Source organism: Aquarana catesbeiana, linkage group LG03 (genome assembly GCF_042186555.1).
Source record: "Aquarana catesbeiana isolate 2022-GZ linkage group LG03, ASM4218655v1, whole genome shotgun sequence".
NCBI lineage: Eukaryota > Metazoa > Chordata > Amphibia > Anura > Ranidae > Aquarana > Aquarana catesbeiana.
In genome coordinates, this window is record NC_133326.1 from 152,852,778 (window position 1) to 152,873,787 (window position 21,010).

At 40.1% G+C, this 21,010-nt stretch overlaps 1 protein-coding gene across 1 annotated transcript in view; it reads left to right on the plus strand.

Annotated features, from left to right (window-relative positions):
* The window catches only part of LOC141131772 (uncharacterized), a 759,715-nt gene that overhangs the window by 259,399 nt on the left and 479,306 nt on the right, over positions 1-21,010 (plus strand). The window contains exons 45-52 of the mRNA XM_073619424.1: positions 1,287-1,319; positions 2,414-2,485; positions 4,488-4,547; positions 8,737-8,772; positions 9,727-9,801; positions 16,644-16,679; positions 19,856-19,900; positions 20,577-20,648. Of these exons, the coding sequence (XP_073475525.1) occupies positions 1,287-1,319; positions 2,414-2,485; positions 4,488-4,547; positions 8,737-8,772; positions 9,727-9,801; positions 16,644-16,679; positions 19,856-19,900; positions 20,577-20,648 (429 nt within the window). The remainder of the gene's footprint in view (positions 1-1,286; positions 1,320-2,413; positions 2,486-4,487; positions 4,548-8,736; positions 8,773-9,726; positions 9,802-16,643; positions 16,680-19,855; positions 19,901-20,576; positions 20,649-21,010) is intronic.

Sequence of the window (21,010 nt, forward strand, 5' to 3'; positions counted from 1 at the left end):
CAAAATGGCTGCAAAATGTCTGGCAGTTTTCTCTGCTAGTAATTTAGAAAATGGCCTGGCAGTGTGGGGCAATAGTATTACATGCAGAAGGCCTTAGGCCTATTTTTTTTTATTACAGTTAAAAACTTAGTGTATGTAGCACTCTCCTAGGTAGGTGCTAGAGCGTGTATATAGTTTTTGGCTTTTCTGCTTGTAGGTAAAATGTAGGTGTTGTCTGCTTAACAGAGAGCACTGATTGATTTGTGAGGTTTGCTCAGTGTGCGCTGGTGCTACTCATGCTGTTTTGATGTTTGACACTGATCCAATAGCAAGAAGGCGTATTGGACAGTGGGAGGAAACCAAGCAGGTGGGAGCATGGATGTAGATACAACCCTGACCAATTAGAAGGGGATGAGCCCCAAGGAATGCTGGGTACCTGTATTTATGTCTGAAGAGCACATGAGCTCGGGGTACCAGTCCAGCCCATCTCTAAGGACAGAAGTTCAGGTGGGGAGGAGGCTGTTACCTCTCCCCAGCTTAGGCTGCCATGCGGCCTCAGGTGACTGATCTGAGGGTCTGAAAGCTAGAAGCTACAACCCAGGGTTCCTGTGCAAGCTTACTGAGGGAGGATGTCCACGGATCTGGTCTTATGTCACTGGTATAGAGTTTTGCTTGGAAGTTGGAAGGAGGCTACCAGCTGTCCTGGGACATTTTGTGAGTAGAGACCGCTGAGGGGATCCCTGAGACTGAGTGTGTTGCTGAAATCCTTCTTGGTCCTAGAAGTCTGCATACTGGGTATGTGGGCTAAGGGGAACACTGGCTAGTCTCTTGAAGAAACAAAGTCCATTGAGTCCCTTTTGCTATAAAAGTAACTTGTTTAATCTGTACAGACGCTGTATGGTTCAGCAGATAATCTGCTCCACAGTTCTACAGAAAGAGTTGTCCTCGCTTGTGCATAGTTAATTTGGAGTATCCTACTAATTATCTTCTCCTATCCAAGTTCTCCAAATGAAATATAAAAACACATCCCCTAGACTGAATATTGGAGACAACGAGCGGAAGAGTGTGTGCACCTGGCTGTGTGAAAATACCATGTAACTGGCTGTGGATTAATCAGTGGGAGACTCGGGTACAAATATCCAATTAGCTCCTACAGGGGTACCGCTACATGTATACAAGTTTAGGTATTACTTTTATTCCATGCATTTGCTGTATCTGACTGCTAAGTCAATGTTTTTCTTGGTTTTTAGGAGAACTAAACCATTTATGAAATCTGAGTTTTAATAAACATATTGTGTGCTTCACAGGTAGTTGGACCTACTGGCAAGAAGGGTGCTAGAGTAAGTGTAACGTTTAGGTAAACTGTCCATTTTAAAATTAACATTTGTTGATTACAGAGTTGGAATAATTTATAAAAGAAAAAAGTGATTAGCAACACTTATCTTTTTTTGCATGTACTTTTCATTCTGCATGACTATGCACATAAAAGCTGCACTATTTACATCTTCAATCCAATATGTGTATTCAAGTATGAGGGTGACCATACATTGCTCATTTAGAGCAAGAAATACAACTAATTTGTGCACTGGTTGGGACAATTGAGTCATAAAGACAGCTTTTGAAAAGCTCCTGTCATGGCTGAATGTTGGGCTATCCTGACAGGCAAAGCTCCACCACTGCCAGGTAGTTTCAGAGCTTGCCACTAAGTGCCATTCACACACATTGGCATTGATGGGCTGCCTTTATGGCCAGAGGGAAAGGGTGGGAAGGGCTAGGCAAACTTCGGCCAAAACTTTGCCTGCCTGAAAAGCCCACTGTTGGGCGATAAAAAGAGGAAACTAAAGCCTGCAATTGCATTTTCTGTTTTACTGCTTTTTATTAATATTGTGCAGTATTTATATAGCACCAATAGTTTGCGCGGAACTTTACAAAATAAAGGGAGACAGTACAGATACAAAATAATTCAAGGCAAAAGGGATAAGTTGCCCATAGATAGTTTGAAATCCAATTGGTTCAGCAGGAACTGGCTGAATTTTGATCCAAATAGGACTCTAGGAATACTATGGAAAACATATGTCGATCAGCAGCTTGCAGCCATTCAGCTCTAGTCTCTGATCAGTGTATTCTGATAACAGAGGAGTCCGGCTGTCAGAATACAATGGCACAGTGGAGGATCGGTCCGTCTACCTCACATGCATGGATGGAAAAATTTGTTTGTTTTTTTTTGGGCTGATCAAAAAAAAAAAAAAAAAAGAATGGGCTATGGCCAGTCTGAGGAGGGCTTAGCTTACAATCTAAAAGCTTTCTTCATTTTTTTGCTGCTTTTTGCCTCTTTGTACTATTCTCATGTAATCCATCTTCAGTCTAGAACATGTATTTACTTTTACATACATTTTTCATAGTTAGTATACAAATGATTCTCTTTATTTGTCAGGGTGATATTGGACCTGTTGGACCCCAAGGTTCTAAAGGAATCAAAGGAGATGAAGGAAATAAAGGAATCAAGGTATGACACAAAATGCACTAAACAAACATATTTTCTAATCCTATATGCAGGTATTTTAGTAATAGCTTTTGAAGTAAAAAAAATACATAGACACTAATAATCATATCAGCACTAGAAAAGTTACAATGAAATTGCACTGACCCCATTTGCTTACATGGTTGGGTATCCCCAAGAAAACCAAACCCCACAAAATCCACCAACAAAATACGTGAGGTCACCCCAAAATTCTATTGCAGACCCCTCGGTCTGGGGATCCCCACTGACCACCGACACCTATAGTATATCCAAAAAGGTGGGGTCTCCCGGTTGCCATAATTGAACATATGTGGACATGGCCATATATGATCAATGACAGGATGGGATGTGTGTCAGTGATCAGCAGTTTTTTATTTTTCGGTGGGTAGGCAGAAATCCACCATTGTGATTGCTTTATTAAAAGAATTGTTAAAAACGTCCACTGTCTTTATATACACCTTACATTTTTTTTTGTGAATGAGTAGGTGTGCTCTGTACCCTTTACTCATTCACATAAGGGGCGGGGTAGTATCTGGGGGCACCCTTATTGTTAAAGGGGGCTTCCAGATTCTGATAACTTTCTCCCCCTCCCACAGATCCCTATAGCGACGGGCCCAAGGTTGTGGGGAAGAGGTCTTTGTCCTCATCAATCCTGGCAAAGTATCCCCTCATGTTAAGGACATGTGGCCTGGTATGGTTCAGGAGGTGGGTGCACGCTCTAGAGGGGATTTCAATTTTATTTTCCTGCTTTTTCTCATGGGGTTCCCCCTTAAAACTCATACTAGACTTGAAGAGCAGGTATGAGTTATCAGGAAACCCCATGCCATTTTTTGTTTTGTGTAGAGCCTCCCATTGACATTTCTATGAGACCCTCATGTAGGATATGGGTCTGGTATAGATGAGTGGAATTCCTGTCTGCTCTCTACATTGCATAGATGTGCCACCATACAGGTAAGGTCAGAGAGTCCCCCAGGCATGTTATTTTGCATTTGTAATGTTTCACTTTAAGCATTACTAAAATCGCTGCTCCCCACCAAACCGATTTAAAACATTTTTCTGCTTTGGTACATATCCCCCAGGGCAGTGCCCAGCCTCCATGCCATCTGTGTGACAATCCTTTACCTTAGGCTAGAAAATGGCCATTACTGTTGTTAATGTTTGGCTCTCGTTCACTTAAAGTGGTTATAAATCTCTGACAGGAAATATGAACAAAGCAAAACCTTTTATGTACTTGTCTCCATGCAAAGCAATGAGGGTTTTTTCTGTCTGCTGCCTCATTCCTCTGTTATCTGCAGGAGTCACTTCTGACTGCTTTTCCCAATACTAAAAGATAAAAAGGTGACAGATGAGAGGAGCTAGAGCACACAGCCTGTGACTGATATCCTGAGTTCTGCATGTTCTCTGTGTACTGTGAGGAGGGGGTGTGTCCCTTCCCTCCAATCAGGGCTCATAGCTCCCCTCACTGAGGTCTGCAGTATAAGACTTCAGATTGTGTTGTTACAAAGCTAAAATACAAACCATCAGATAATTATAGAGATGAAATACATATATGAAAGGCCAAAGGATATGTTTTTTGTTCATCCAGTTCTAAGATTTAAACAGCTCTGCCTAACAGCACAGCCCTGTCTAGCAGGGGAGGGCACCAGATCTTTCTGTGTGCAGTATTACTTTTACTTTCAGGTCCCCGCTTTACCCTATGAAATGACCATGAAAGGAGAAGCAGCACACTGATGAGCTTAACTGTCTGTTGTTCAATTGACTAACGCTGCTGTGGAGACTGTACAATGGCCTGCAAGAGGCTAATACCAGGATGCTCACTGTGTCTACATTTAAACATAGATAAATATAAATGTAATTATGATAATGATGTGTTAATGATAGTAGGGCTTTTATATCTTCCTGGAGTTGAGCTTCAACACACTTTAACAACATTTTACAATTTACTTTGTCATAATATCTTGTTAAATGTAAACTGTTTTTTTTAAAGGGGGAACCAGGCTATGGAATCCCTGGCCAGGCAGGGCCAAAGGGAGATCCTGGTGAAAGAGTAAGTAAATTATGCACTTATTCCAGACTTTAAATTTTAAACAAAGATGTGAATGCTTATAGTCAACCTCTATACAGATATAACAAGTACAGGTGCATCTAAAAAAATTAGAATATCATCAAAAAGTTAATTTATTTCAGTAATTCAATTAAAAAAGTGAAATTCATGTATTATATAGATTCATTACACACAGAGTGATATACTGTATTCTAAGCATTTCTTTCTTTTAATTTAGACGATTATGGCTTACAGCTAGTGAAAACCCAAAATTCAGTATCCCAGAAAATTATAATATTACATAAGACCCATAAGAAAAAAGGATATTTAATACAGAAATGTTGGCTTACTGAAAAATATGTCCATGTACAGTATAGTATGCACTTAATACTTGGTCAGGGCTCCTTTTGTATGAATTACTGCTTCAATGCGGTGTGGTATGGAGGCGATCAGCCTGTGGCACTGCTGAGGTGTTATGAAAGCCCAGGTTGCTTTGATAGCAGCCTTCAGCTCGTCTGCATTGTTGAGTCTGGTGTCTCTCATCTTCCTCTTGACAATACCCCACTGATTTTCCATGGGGTTTAGATCAGGCGAGTTTGCTAGCCAGTCAAGCACAGTGATACCATGATGATTAAACCAGGTATTGGCAGTGTGGGCGGGTGCTAAGTCCTGCTGGAAAATGAAATCAGAATCTTCATAAAGCTGGTCAGAAGAGGGAAGCATGAAGTGCTCTACAATTTCCTGGTAGAGGGCTGTGCTGACTTTGGACTTGATAAAACACAGTAGACCAACACCAGCAGATGATATGGCTCCCCAAATCATCATTGACTATGGAAACTTCACACTGGACTTCATGGAACTTGGATTCTATGCCTCTCTACTCTTCCTCCAGACTCTGGGACCTTGATTTCCAAATGAACTGCAAAATTTACTTTCATCCGAAAAGAGGACTTTGGATCACTGAGCAACAGTCCAGTCCTTTTTCTCTTTAGCCCAGGTAAGACGCTTCTGATGTTGTCTCTGGTTCCAGAGCGGCTTGAAACAAGGAATGCGACAGTTGTAGCCCATGTTCTGGATACATCTGTGTGTAGTGACTCTTAAAGCACTGACACCAACCGTAGTCCACTCCTTGTGAATCTCCCCCTTATGCAATGTACACACGATAGGATTTTCCGACAACAAAACCGTGGACTTTTTTCCGAAGGATGTTGGCTCAAACTTGTCTTGCATACACACGGTCACATAAATGTTGTCGGAAATTCAGAACGTCAAGAACATGGTGACGTACAACACGTATGATGAGCCGAGAAAAAGGAAGTTAAATAGCCAGTGCGGCTCTTCTGCTTGATTCCGAGCATGCGTGGACTTTTGTGCGTCGAACTTATGTACACACGCTCAGAATTTCTGACAACAAGTTTTGTTGTCGGAAAATTTGAGAACCTGCTCTCAAACTTTTTTTGGCGGAAATTCCGACAACAAATGTTCTATGGAGCATACACATGGTCAGACTTTCCGACAACAAGCTCACATCCAACATTTGTTGTCGGAAAATCCTATTGTGTGTACAGGACAAAATTCTTGAATGGCGTTTGCTTCACAATTCTCTCAAGGGTGCGCTTATATCCCTGTTGCTTGTGCTTCTTTTTCCAGCACACTTTTTCATTCCACGCAACTCTCCATTATGCTTAGATACAGCACTTTGTGAACAGCCTGCTTCTTTAGCAATGACCTTTTGTGACTTACCCTCCTTGTCAAGAGTGTCAATGACTGTCTTCTGGACAACTATCAAGTCAGTAGTCTTCCCCGTAAATGTGTAACCTACTAAACCAAACTAAGAGACCATTTAAAGGCACAGGAAACCTTTACAGGTGTTTTGAGTTAGTTCGCTGAATAGAGTGTGACACCATGAGTGTACAATGTTGAACTTTTTCACAATATTCTAATTTTCTGAGATACTGATTTTTGGGTTCTCACTAGCTGTAAGCCATAATCATCAAAATTAGGAAAGAAATGCGTGAAATAAATCACTCTGTGTGCAATAAATCTATATAATATGAGTTTCACTCTTTGAATTGAATTACTGAAATAAATTAACTTTTTTAGCTGCTTCCAGATTTAAAAAGTAATTAAATAGGCCAAGAGATATACTGGGTAATTGGAAGACGATAATAAGATAAGTGAATAGAGAGGGAAACTGAGGATTGTGGTAAATAGCTCTAATCTTGTGCTGTTATCTCTATTCTTTATATTTTCAGAGATGTGGGAAATGCATAGATGCGCACTACCGAAAAATGTGTTCGTTTTCGTTTCATTTGTGTTTTTTTTTTGCTTTTTGGGTCATTCTTTATGATCGAAATTCGTAAATACAACAATTCGTAAATTTGTAAATTCAAAAATCCGGAAATTCAGAAATACGTAAATTCAGAAATTTGAAAATTCGAAAATCCGAAAAAAATAAGAAAGAAAATTCGAAAATTCTAAAGAATGAAAATCCAAATTCCAATTCTAAATAATAAATAACTAACTAACTAACTAATAATAACTAACTATTAAATTATGCTGCAGCTAAACAAATGGAACGGAATGAATTAATAATAATAACAATAATAATGATAATAAAACATTTTTATTATTATCATTATTGTCATTTATTATTATTAATTTGTTAATTTCCATTAGTAGAGATATGGCATGCGTTACTTTGGATAATTCGTAACTTTGGATAAATTCGTATTTGTTACGCTCTCTAACAGCCAAACTTGAAAGGAAATGCCAATACCTATAATTCAATAGTTAGTAATAGTTAAGTTATTAGTTGGGTTTTATTTCAGATTTTTGGATTTTCGTTCTTTTGAATTCTTGAATTTCTGAATTTTCAGGTTTTTGGATTTTCAAATTTCCGAATTTCCAAATGTTCGAATATTTGAATTTATGAATTTACGAATTTTCGAATATTCGAATTTACAGATTTACATATTTACGAATATTCGGAAAAATTCGTTAAATGGGTATTCGTTCATTCAGATATTTCCAAATCAACGAATTTGTCGGAATTTGTTAAAAAACGTATTTGGAAAGAAACGAATTGCACATGTCTAGAAATGCGTACCCCTGTGCTGATGTTGATAATGTCCACTTTGAAAGTCTTGCTGATTATGCATTTTTCAGTACTGTTGATTAGTTCAGAAACTACCAACACCCTGCATTGTTAATCAGCTTTCTTTAGGTTGCACAATTGGCAGTAAAAACCAGTAGTGTTCCCAAGGTATGCTGTGGCACCCAACGAAATCCAAGCTCACTAAACCCTGATTGCTTTGGGAGATACATTAAATAGAATAAATTTTTAAGTAAGAAGGAAGAGAGCCAACCAGATCCACACACTACCCATTTACTACTATTTTAAAATGGCAAATTACTCACATTTATATGTTACGCAAATCTAACTTCTCCTCCCCCTTTCAGCAAATTGCACACAACATTTTTTTATAGGATCCTTATTTTTTTTAGTGGAGCACTGCCACCACTTCCTTTCTGTCCTTGGTAGGAATAACATCCTCCCTACCCAAAGCCTGCTGTGATACCAATGTCACGGATCCCAAGAGACTTTTGGACAGTTTTTAATCCCACTACACATGCACAGTGCAGCATCATCAGGAGAACAGCAGCTAGGACCCAAAAGAGACAGCTTGCCTCCTGATGATATCACAAAGACGATGGAGGCAGCAGACCCAGAAAAGCAGCAGCTTTTGGCTGATTTGAGTGGGACAGAGCTGAATTTTCCGCATGGGCTTATACTGTATATTATTTTATCTCATCCCCAGAAGATCAGGTAGGAAAGGGTCAATATAAAATTATACCCAAGAGAATTCCCTCTTTAAGCAACATGTAAAAAGAACTGACTGCAGCATTTTTGGCACCTTTATAAGAAACCCTCACATATGCAGACACAATAACCCAAGATATATTAGTTTACATTTTTTTCTCTTCTAATGTGGAACAATTTTTATTGGATCAATGAGTCAAAACATGGCATGAAAATTATGGACAAAGCAAGGAACATTTATGTAACATTTAAGCAACATTTAAGTGTAATACGTTTTGGGTTCTAAAGATCATGAAAAACATCTTTATATTTTGGCTACATAGTACTCCAAAAGGTTCATTTTATGCACTTAATGATTTTATTTTAAAGGGAAACATAGGATTATCTGGAAAACCAGGCCCAAAAGTAAGTTTTTAAAATATTCAAATGTTTGCTGACATTATATATATTTATTTAACCCGTACATCTCTAAAAATCTTGCTAACCCTTGGGGGCAACTAGAGGGGTGGTTTCTGGGATTTGCATAGCTCTATATGACAAAGTCTCATAAATAATAATGCTCTTGATAAATCTGCTACACAACCAAATATCATAAATGTATTCCAGATGCAATGCAATGGGAATGATTTACTAAAGATGAAAAGACTGATTGCTTTGCGGAGTGAATGTTGGTAAATAGGGTGAAGCTGTATTCACTTTGAATATCCAATCACGTACAAGGGAAATTAAACAAGATTGTTGTAAGCTCTTTATTGGGTAATCAAAGTGAACTCTGACTCCCCTTTTCGAATAACATTTAATTGTAAATTAAACATGCAGTACATTTGCAAAGTGAACACTCACTTTTTTTTAGTGATCAGCTTCTATTTCTCCAGTAAATAAACAACATTTGTGATTATACTGTATTTACATCATGATCATATGCAACTGTTAAGTGATCATATTCTTGCTAAATTGTGAAAGTGTTTATTGATGACTCCTTTTGTTTTGATGGCTGAGTAAACAAAATTTCCAGTACATTTGATGACTTGATGATTGTTGTTTGAAAGTACCTTAATATTTCATTTGCTTTTAAAATTTCGCTTTGGAATGAATGGGCTTTCACAAACAAAAACCACATAAACTGTTAGAAAGTTGCTCATTTGAAAAACATTTTCCATCCTGCTCCCTCAAATATTCTTTTTACTGTGGTTAAAAATAAACATCAATTTGGCTCCACTAACTATTTGAAATTTGAACAAAAATCCTTACAATTAAAAATGTTGCGTAAAATTCTACTAGTGTATGAGCCAGATGCAGAAACTTTAGATGATGCAAAATGAACACTGAAATAGTAAATACTTTCAACATTTTGTATAGGGAGAAGATGGTGACAGGGGACAAAAGGGTGAGCCTGGAACAAGTTGGACCTTGCCTGGAATAAGAGGTAAAGATGTAAGTAGAAATGGTAGAGTCCTGGAAGGACAGTCAATTCATGTGCACTAATAAAAAATACAGACATTGAATAATCTATTGGGGAATTGAGAAACATAGCTCATATTCCCATAGTGGGAAATTATTCTAAGCAGTGGTGGCCTGTCTATAGGGGGCGCAGGGGTACCGCCCCCTCTATCCATGCGCCTGGCCCCCTACTCTACATGTAGGGCGCCGGATGCAAGGATTCCAATCGGGGTTTTTTTTAAGCACGTGATTAGAGCCAGAGGCTCTAATAGGCTTCAAGAAAGGATGGGCTTGGGGCTCAGAGCACTGCTCCCTGAGCCCACCCAGTTGTATGACAATCACGAATGAATATTCGCTATTATCACACTGATTCTCCTCCCGGTCAATCAGGAAGCACGTCCTGAGACCCGTTCCCGATTGGCCGAAAGGAGAAGTGATCCCATTGGCCTAGGAGGTGGAGGGAGGAGATGCATGGACACCGTGATGCCGAGGAAGGTGACACAGGGGAAGCCTAACTGACGACCCACCAGCCACCACTAGAACTCCCCCCCATGCCCTGACATGTGCCCTGCCCAGTCCAGTGTAGTCAGTTCCCACTGCTGGCAGACTGCCTCCTCCTCAGTTTCCCCATTGGCCTAGGAGGTGGAGGGAGGAGACGTATGGACACCATGATGCCGAGGAAGGAGACGCATGGGAAGCATATCCAATGACCCACCAGCCACCAATAGAACTCCCCCCCATGCCCTGACATGTGCCCTACCCAGTCCAGTGTAGTTGGTTCCCACTGCTGGCAGACTGCATCACTTGTGAGCCGTTGGCAGGGGGGAGTGGGTGAAAAGTTCACATTGCTGTGACACGGACGTGTAGGGATGGCACTGCCTCCTCCTCAGTCTCCCCTCTATGAATAAGCAGAATAGCGTAGAGTGGTCCAGGCGGAAGGAAGGATGGGGCACCCAGGGCAGGTGGAGGGGGCCCAGGAGATGGGAAGAGCAGGCCTGCTGCCTCTACATGCCATGATGCTGCAGAGCTGTGTGTGATCCTCCGCTGGTACCCATCCAGCAGCCTCCCACCTTATGCCTGCTCATCGTCCTTCCTCTGGGTGTCCCCCCCACCCATTTGTCCCTCCAGTCTCACTCCCAACACAAGGGACTATGACTGCTGAGGAGATACAGCAGACTGTGGAGGATTACAAGGCTGAGATTGAGAGGTTGACCAAGGAGCTGAGCAAGACCACCCAGGAGAAGATCCAAGCTGCAGAGTATGGGCTGGTGGTGCTGGAAGAGAAGCAGCAAAGGACCACTACTGTAAAGGTCCACTACTACCTCCACCTGGGGGCAGACTCCTATAAAGGAACAATGACCATCTAGGAGGAGGAGGGGGTTAGATGCATGGCGAAAGCTGCCGTGATGAAGAGGAGGAGGAGATGCAGGGCAAGCCACCGCCCACCCAGAGGAGCTTTACTCGCGACCTAGATGGGGTAAGTGAGGAACTGATGACAGACTGACTGGGGGGGGTGTCTGTGGGTGCATTTTATTGCCTCGTCACCACCTGCTTTAAGCGCTTGGACCCTGCACAAGCACCTCCATTCACTTGAATGGGTTGCAATCAGCAGGCATACAGGTGGTGTAATTATTGGCACATCTGCAAAGCATCGCAGCTGTGGTATGTGTACACCCCTGGCCATTGCCTCTGTAGCTAAAGGGGCTTTTAGTTGCTACCATGAGGTTTTACCACCCCCAACCTCACGTGTGATTGAGCCCTAGTAATGTAGCTAGTCAGAGTTTCTCTAACCACCACCACATCAATCACAGTGTCACCAGAGCAGTGCTGTTAAAGTGGTTGTAAAGGTTTTTTTTTTCTTTTTTTTAATACCAAACATGTCATACTTACCTCCTCTGTGCAAGGGTTTTGCACAGAGTGGCCCTAATCCTTCTTTTCTGGGGTCCCTCCGCGGCGCTCCTGGCTTCTCCTCTTCTTGAGTGCCCCCTCGGAGAGCCTCTTTCCAAGAAGACACTTGTGCGGGCGCGCTCCCGAGTCCTGCTGCTACGTCCATTGACACAGACAGCAGGACTCGGCCCTGGCCCCGGCTCCCGTGTCACTGGATTTGATTGAAAGCAGCGGGAGCCAATGGCTCCCGCTGCTATCAATCTATCCAATGAGCACCCGAGACAGTGGTTGGAGGTGCTCTGCTTGTCCCTGTTGCTGGAACGATCGGCTCAGGTAAGAAAAAGGGGGGGTGCTGCAGCACAAAAAGTTTTTCACCTTAATGCATAGAATGCATTAAGGTGAAAAACCCAGAGGGTTTACAACCCCTTTAATGGCAATGTTCTTGATTGCCACCAGACAAGTGCAGTCAGAAAAAGTTTTCCTGATCACCGCCATACTAGTCCCAGTTTCATCAGACAAGTTGTTCCCAGCAACATCTTTGCTTATTACTGCCAAAGCAGTTGCAACCAGACCAGGGTAAGCTAGCAACAGTGACTCTGATTGTCACCATACCAGTTCCAGTGTCACCAGTTTAAGTCAGCCACAGTGTTTCAGATCACAGATACACAATTCCCACTGCCCTAGACCAGTGCAGCCAGCAACAGTGTTCCTGATTACCACCACACCAGTGCAGTGTTGCCTCTGCTTGTCGCCTGTACTGACCCTGGCCTGTTTATTGCCCATGTGTGTGCCTGTTGCATGGACCAATCATTTGCCTGCGTGCTGACCATGTCTCTGCCTACCACCTGAACTGACCCATCTGGACATGCGACTGACTTCCTTCCTGCAAGGCACCAGTCACAGTCATCCCCTGTGGTCAACTGCACTCCTGCAACCACAAGAACTCTTATGTTCTTTTTTCTTTAACCTTCTGTATGTCCTGGCCTGTGAACATGTCATTCCTGGGACAGCCACGTACTAGTGGCTAGACTTATAGGAATTGGGACTGCTGTAGGAGATGCTATGCTAAGCTATATTCCCTGACCACTTACCACGTACAGAGGCGAGCATTACAGTACATTGGTTTTGATGCAATTGGTTGATTCGTGTGATACACAAGTAACAATGTCCAGTACATGTTCAGTCCAAACAGTGAAAAAGTCTCACAAATGTGAAATTTCCATACACTTGGAAGAAGTAGCAGAATGTATTTTGAGATATAATTCTATGTATGCCATTGTTGTGTGTTAGATATATCTTAATAATTGACAACTTTGTGTAAAAAAATAAATAAATAAATAAATAAATAATTTTCATTCCGCATTTTCCAAAAATTTGTGGCAAAAATGTAAGACCTTAACAAGACTCACCATGCATCTTAAAAAACACCTTGGGGTGTTGACTTTCCAAAATGTGATAATTTTGTGGGTGATTTCACTGCCCTAGTGCTTCAGAGGTTCCAAATATTTGATAGGTAGTCAGGAAGTTAGATGTGTTTATGCCCATAGAAAGCCTAAAGGTGCTCATTCAAATGTAGACCCCTCTGTGTGGCTAGGCTGTGAAAAAGTCTTAAACCTGTGGTATTCCCATACTTGGGAGGAGTAGTAGTGTGTTTTAAGGTGTAATTCCAAGTATGCCTATGTTGTGTGCTAGAAATATCTTATAATTGACAGTTTTGTGTACAAAATACATTTTCATTTTCTATTCTGCATTTTCCAAAAATGTGTAAAAAATGACATTTTCAAAAGACTCACTATGCCTTTCAGAAAATACCTTGAGGTGTTTGCTTTCCAAAATGTGGTCATTATGTGGGTGTTTCTCCTGTGATCACATTTCAAGGACTCAAGAAACGTGATAAGTAGTAAGGAAATGTGATGTATAATTTATGCTGCTTGAAAGCCTGAAGATGCTCCTTGGATTTTGGGCCCCTCTATGAAAAGGTCTCACACATATGGTATTAGGAGGAGTAGAAAAATATGTTTTGAGGTTTTATTGTAAGTATGCCTATGCCATGTGTAAGAAAAAAACTTGTTAAAATGCCAACTTTAAAAAAAAAAACAAAAACATTTTATTTAATTTCTTTATTTTGCAAAAAAATTGTGACAAAAATTACAACATCAAAAAGCTCACCATGGCTCCTACTAAATACCTTGGACTGCCCATTTTACAAAAAGGGGACATTTGGGTGCAATTGTACTGTCCTGGCATTTTAGGACCTCAAGAAATGAGATGGCAGTTAGTATATCATGATTAATCAATTATCAAACAAATAAATAAATAAATTATATATATATATATATATATATATATATATATATATATATATATATATATATATATATATACCATAATTTGTAGACTCCTTAACATTTACACAGAATAAATAATTTACAATTTTTGGGAGTTTTTTTCCACCAAATACATGAGGTAGGATACATCCTGGCCTAAATTTATGAAGAAAGATTATTTACAGTATTTGCAAAGTTTTATTACAGAAACTAAGAAAAACTTATATAGTAAAAAGTCCTTATATAGTAAAAAGTAAAAAACCCAGTTGTGATTATATACCATCAAAAGAAAGCTGTATCTGGCGGTATGATTATTTTAGATTTTTGATGCTCAAAGCGGTACAATGTTTTGCATGGAAATTTGTAAGCCTGTAATTCTTAAGAATAACACACTTAAATCTGTCCAAACAAAAGTCTAGTAGACATCCCGGGTATGATAAAGTTTGAAACACAAAATCATAAATTATAATATAATAAATAACTATAAATAATTATAACAAATAATAATATAATAATAATAACAATAAAAATGATTCAATAATGTAATCAAATCAAAAACACTGAAATTTGCTCAGTTGCGGAATTGTCGCTGTCATTACTTTCAGTGTTTGATGACGGATTTCCCCACGAATCACTATCGCTCAATTCTGCAAGTGATTCTAATTTATTATCGCTGTTTTCTAGCTAGTCTAAAACCGCTTTTGATGTAAAGGGACGCTTTTTGGTTGCTATGGACAATCTCCAGTTTCCAGGCAGAAAGAACAGTTTTTATAATATAAAACTGCATGCAGGGCACTGGACAAAGCACTAGGGACAAAAGGGATGTGAAGTAATTTGATACAGTAATGTAATCTGTAAGATTACAGTGTACTGTATGTATTGTGTGTTTTTAACTTTTTGAATTTGGCGCCGTGCTCCGTCCCTGTAAGTCACAATGCTTGCAGGGAACAGAGCTCGGCACTGTGATAGATCGAGCGGAGACACAGCTCGCACACACACAGCGGGGTGACATTGCAGGATCCTGGGGACAAGGTAAGGAACTTTGCCTGGATCCTGCAACGCAATCCCGAGTGTGGCCCAGGGTTACCGCTTTTGGGACTGAAAAAATTCACCCCAAGCCACACTCGGGAATACCGCTAAGGAGGTTAAAGTGTGACAAATGTCCTTGACTGAAAGGGTGTGTAACAGTCTAGTCTTCAAGAGGGAAACTAATGCTGGTTAAAAAAGACTAAAAGGATATTTTTCTTTATTTGTTTTTTTGTCTAAGAATTTTAAAAATATATCACGGAAAGAAAGCCTTGTTTGTCCTTTATACCCCTTTCACACTGGGGCATTTTTCAGGCATTTTTCAAGCGCTTTAGCATTAAAAAAAGCGTCTGTAAAGCGCCTGATAGAAGCCTCATCTGCAATCCCAATGTGAAAGCCCGAGCCCTTTCACACTGCCAGCACCCGAAAAGCGCTGGTAAAGCGCCGCTTAGGACCCGTTTCACACTGGGGCATTTTTTTTAGGCGTTTTTCAGGAGCTGGCAGTGTGAAAGAGCTCAGGCCATCGGCGCACCCAACCCGGTGGCAAAAATACAAAAGCGCTGCAAAGAAGCTGCTTGCAGGACTTTTTTTGATGCCCTGCCAGCGCAGCGCCCCTGTGTGAAAGCACTCGGGCTTTCACATTGGGATTGCAGATGAGGCTTCTTTCAGGTGCTTTACAGGCGCTTTTTTTTAAATGCTAAAGTGCCCAAAAACGCCTGAAAAACGTCCCAGTGTGAAAGGGGTCTTAGAAACACTATATGTACAGGCATACCCCACTTTTAAGTACACAATGGGGTTTATTTACTAAAGCTAGAAAGTGCAAAACCAGGCTCACTTCTGCATAGAAACCAATGAGCTTCCAGGTTTTATTACCAAAGCTTAATTGAACAAACTGGGGTTAGAAGCTTATTGGTTTCTATGCAGAAGTGAGCATGATTTTGCACTTTCTAGCTTTAGTAAATAAACCCCATTGTGTATTTAAAAGTGGGGTATGCCTGTATTACTGTGTTATATTAAGTAAAGACACACCTATTGCCATATAAACAGGCCCATGGTAGAAATATAAACACTGCTCTGGTCTACAGGTGTGAAAGCTGAAGTAGTTGTAATGAACAAATGAATGTAAGACAATTTCATATTAGCACGCAGAGCTGCATGCTGATGTGATTTTTCGTAAAAGAAGAGGAAGTTGTGCTTTTTGTAGGAAATGTGTAGTTTGCCTTTGATAACCTTCTTAAAAAAAAAACTAATTACTAGGTTGTCCGTGGTTTTGATATTTTCTAGGTTACTGACACAGAACAAGCATGCAGCATGTGAAATTCAGATCTACTCTTTCCTCATCAGTGACTCATAAAGTACAGAACCCATTAAGTCACTATGGCAACCTGGTAGCTAGTATTTTCAGAAGAAGTGGTTAGCCAAGCAGCCTACATATTTTCAGTATGGTCTTCTTTTAATGTATGCCATACACTGTGAATAGTTGTCAACTAGTGGGCGTTCTTACCACCAACAGTGTACTTTAAAAAAAATTTTTCTTAAACTATTTTCAATTGTAATATTAAAGGCAGAGAGAAGTAAGGTTTTTCTTGTTTTTAGGGTGAGCAAGGCATGAAAGGAGATCCAGGAGAGATGGTAATTATCTACAGTGCAATACTTTATCTAATATGTTGCATGAATAGCACTAGTCACTACCAGTTGACACACTCAGATGCACATATATTGCAGTTTTTCACTGTGCTAAATACTAAAATTTCAGTGAGGGTATATGGTGTTAGTTAGGAAAAGGTGAACTAACCTTATAAGTAAGTAGCATTTTCAGTAAATACACACTATTAGTTATTTTTATAGATACATGGAAGTAGATTTTTTTTTGATTAATTTTTTTTGGTTACATAAAGGCAGGGCTTTTTTTCCTCAGAGAATAGGTGCAGGAACTCCCCCTTTCTGAGTTAATACTTGTCTCCACCCCCTACCCATCTCCGAGCACCATTACTTAATTCCACCCCCCCCCACGCACCTCTCAGTACCGCCCCTTTTAGAGAATACAGAGCCATGTATCATTTTGTGGGGCTAAGTAATTTGTATGGAATGTGGTAATAACAAGAAAAGCAGTAAACTAGATTTCCTGCAACCAGCAGCAATAGACCCACCCAAACAATAATAGATTTCTCCCGGCAACAATGGACCCCTTCATAAAAATACCCCCCAGCAACAATAGACCTTGAACACCAACAATAGACCTCCCAGCAGCCAGCATCAATAGTACCCATCCCTCAACAATAGATCAATTCTACCAACAATTGACCCCCACAGCAACATAAGTGCCCCCCCCACCCCCAGCCAGTATGCCAGCAACAATAGACATCCTCAGCAACAATAGACCGCCATGCAAAAATATATCCCCTCCACCAACAATAGTTCCCTCAGCAGCCAGCAACAATAGACCCTCCAGCACATTCCAGCTCCCCATGCCATTATTTAAAGTACATTCAGTACTGGGGGTGCCAGAACTGCACCCCCCCCACATTCCTGCTGAAAAAATTGCCCTGCATAAAGGTATTTAATATACAGATTGGCAGATTCTCACTTTGGAGTGCATCATCCGGAGACAGAGAAAGAGAAAATATACACATCCTTTTCTCAGGCATGAGCATACTAATAATGCCCCGTACACACGAGCGGAAATTCTGCCAGTAAAAATCCGAAGAGAGCTTTTGGTCCGAAAATGCGACCGTGTGTATGCTCCATCAGACATCTTTCCAGCCAGCAAAAGATTGGGAGAGCATGTTCTCAATTTTTCCGTTGCAAAAAGTTCCAATCTGAAATTCCGATCATCTGTACCAATTCCGACGTGCAAAATTCCTACACATGCTCAGAGACAATTCGATGCATGCTTGGAAGCAATGAACTTAATTTTCTCGGCTCGTCGTAGTGTTGTACATCACCGCGTTCTTGACGGTCGAAAGTTCAGCAAACTTTTTTGTGACCGTGTGTATGCAAGCCAAGCTTGAGCGGAATTCCGTCGGAATAACCATCCAAGATTTTTTCGACGGAAATTCCGCTTGTGTGTACGCGGCATTAGAGTACAACTTTGCAAAAATGTTAAATTCCTTTAACAAATTAAAACATATAGTACAGGTAAAAGCCAGTAAATTAGAATATTTTGAAAAACTTGATTTATTTCAGTAATTGCATTCAAAAGGTGTAACTTGTACATTATATTTATTCATTGCACACAGACTGATGCATTCAAATGTTTATTTCATTTAATTTTGATGATTTGAAGTGGCAACAAATGAAAATCCAAAACTCCGTGTGTCACAAAATTCGAATATTACTTAAGGCTAATACAAAAAAGGGATTTTTTAGAAATGTTGGCCAACTGAAAAGTATGAAAATGAAAAATATGAGCATGTACAATACTCAATACTTGGTTGGAGCTCCTTTTGCCTCAATTACTGCATTAATGCGGCGTGGCATGGAGTCGATGAGTTTCTGGCACTGCTCAGGTGTTATGAGAGCCCAGGTTGCTCTGATAGTGGCCTTCAACTCTTCTGCGTTGTTGGGTCTGGCATTCTGCATCTTCCTTTTCACAATACCCCACAGATTTTCTATGGGGCTAAGGTCAGGGGAGTTGGCTGGCCAATTTAGAACAGAAATACCATGGTCCGTAAACCAGGCATGGGTAGATTTTGCGCTGTGTGCAGGCGCCAAGTCCTGTTGGAACCTGAAATCTCCATCTCCATAGAGCAGGTCAGCAGCAGGAAGCATGAAGTGCTCTAAAACTTGCTGGTAGACGGCTGCGTTGACCCTGGATCTCAGGAAACAGAGTGGACCGACACCAGCAGATGACATGGCACCCCAAACCATCACTGATGGTGGAAACTTTACACTAGACTTCAGGCAACGTGGATCCTGTGCCTCTCCTGTCTTCCTCCAGACTCTGGGACCTCGATTTCCAAAGGAAATGCAAAATTTGCTTTCGTCAGAAAACATGACTTTGGACCACTCAGCAGCAGTCCAGCTCTTTTTTTCCTTAGCCCAGGTGAGACGCTTTTCGCGCTGTTTCTTGGTCAACAGTGGCTTGACACGAGGTATGCGGCAGTTGAAACCCATGTCTTTCAAGCGTCTCTTGGTGGTGGATCTTGAAGCACTGACTCCAGCAGCTGTCCACTCCTTGTGAATCTCCCCCACATTTTTGAATGGGTTTTTTTTCACAATCTTGACTAGAGCGGTGATCCCTATCGCTTGTACACTTTTTCTGACCACAGTTTTTCCTTCCCTTTGCCTCTCTATTAATGTGTTTGGACACAGAGCTCTGAGAACAGCCAGCCTCTTCAGCAATAACCTTTTGTGTCTTTCCCTCCTTGTGCAATGTGTCGATGGTCGCCTTTTGGACAGCTGTCAAATCTGAAGTCTTCCCCATGTTTGTGTAGGCTTCAGAACTGGACTGAGAGACCATTTAAAGCCCTTTGCAGGTGTTTTGAGTTAATCAGCTGATTAGTTTGTGGCACCAGGTGTCTTCAAAATTTAACCCTTACACAATATTCGAATTTTGTGACACACGGAATTTTGGATTTTCATTTGTTGCCACTTCAAATCATCAAAATTAAATGAAATAAACATTTGAATGCATCAGTCTGTGTGCAATGAATAAATATAATGTACAAGTTACACCTTTTGAATGCAATTACTGAAATAAATCAAGTTTTTCAAAATATTCTAATTTACTGGCTTTTACCTGTATATTAGATTGAAATGTATACATCTAAAATCTTCTTCACATGTGGATTTGTTTATTGGTATAGGGTGAACCTGGAATGAAGGGAGAGCCTGGAGAAAAAGGACAACGGGTAACTTTTTCTTCCATTTGCATGTTCTAAACTATTCAAGGTTTGCAGAATGTTAAAATCTGTACCATTTTACTATCATTTGAAGTGAGCTTTCAATATGAAGAGGTATAAAAACACCTGGCATGTTTATTTAAAAATTCAATTCAGTTTATTGCCTTCATAGTCTGAGTTGTTCTTTAGGATTAACACATGTACAGTATGTTTAGCTAATAAAACAGTGCAAGCAGCAATGACAATGTGCAGAGTGCAGCAACTCGTGACAACAAATCATATTTCAAGTTAATTGAGTCAGACTGGGGGAAATTACATTTTGCAACTATAAATTACATCACTTTGCATATTGATCTTTAACTTATAGAGTAAGTCCAATAAAATATATTTTTTTTTGTGAGACAACCACTCAATTGCTGTGACCTATATCAGGCAATGTCTGAATTCATCTTTCAATCATCTAAAAAAAGATTTATAATTAGTTACAATGGCCTAGTATATTTTGTTCTCTGTTTTTGCACTTTGCCATGATTTCAATATGAATAAACCTGACAGTGATCAACAAATAGATATAAATCTCAAACAGAAAAGGCATTCTGTATACCAGTTAAATATAAAAGAATGGAAGCTGTTAGAAGCTGGTAATCTGGCCTACTTTGTCTTGCATTTGAAAATGTTCTTCTAGGGTACAACAGGACTGCCTGGCCGTACTGGTGATACAGGACAAAAAGGAGACAAGGGACTTCCAGGCAGAGATGTAAGTTTTTTTTTTTGTTTTTTTTTTCATATTATTGTATGTGACTTGATTGAGCCGTACATAGTAGAAATAATATATTTATAAAAAAAAATGTGTATTTTTATTTATTAGCATCACATATTTTTCGCTTATGAGAATAGAGGGTTTTTATCAAATAATATAGTAGTTTACACTATTAGTCACCATTAGTTTGCTGGTAAATATGCATACATAACTAAAATAAAAGCGATACTGTGCAAATTGCACGTGTAAATCGATATAAATAAGGTGTATAGGATAATAATATACATACATAATATACATCAGAATCAGTTGTTTACTGATTAGATTTGCATACATACTTTTAATTAGGATGAAAGAGA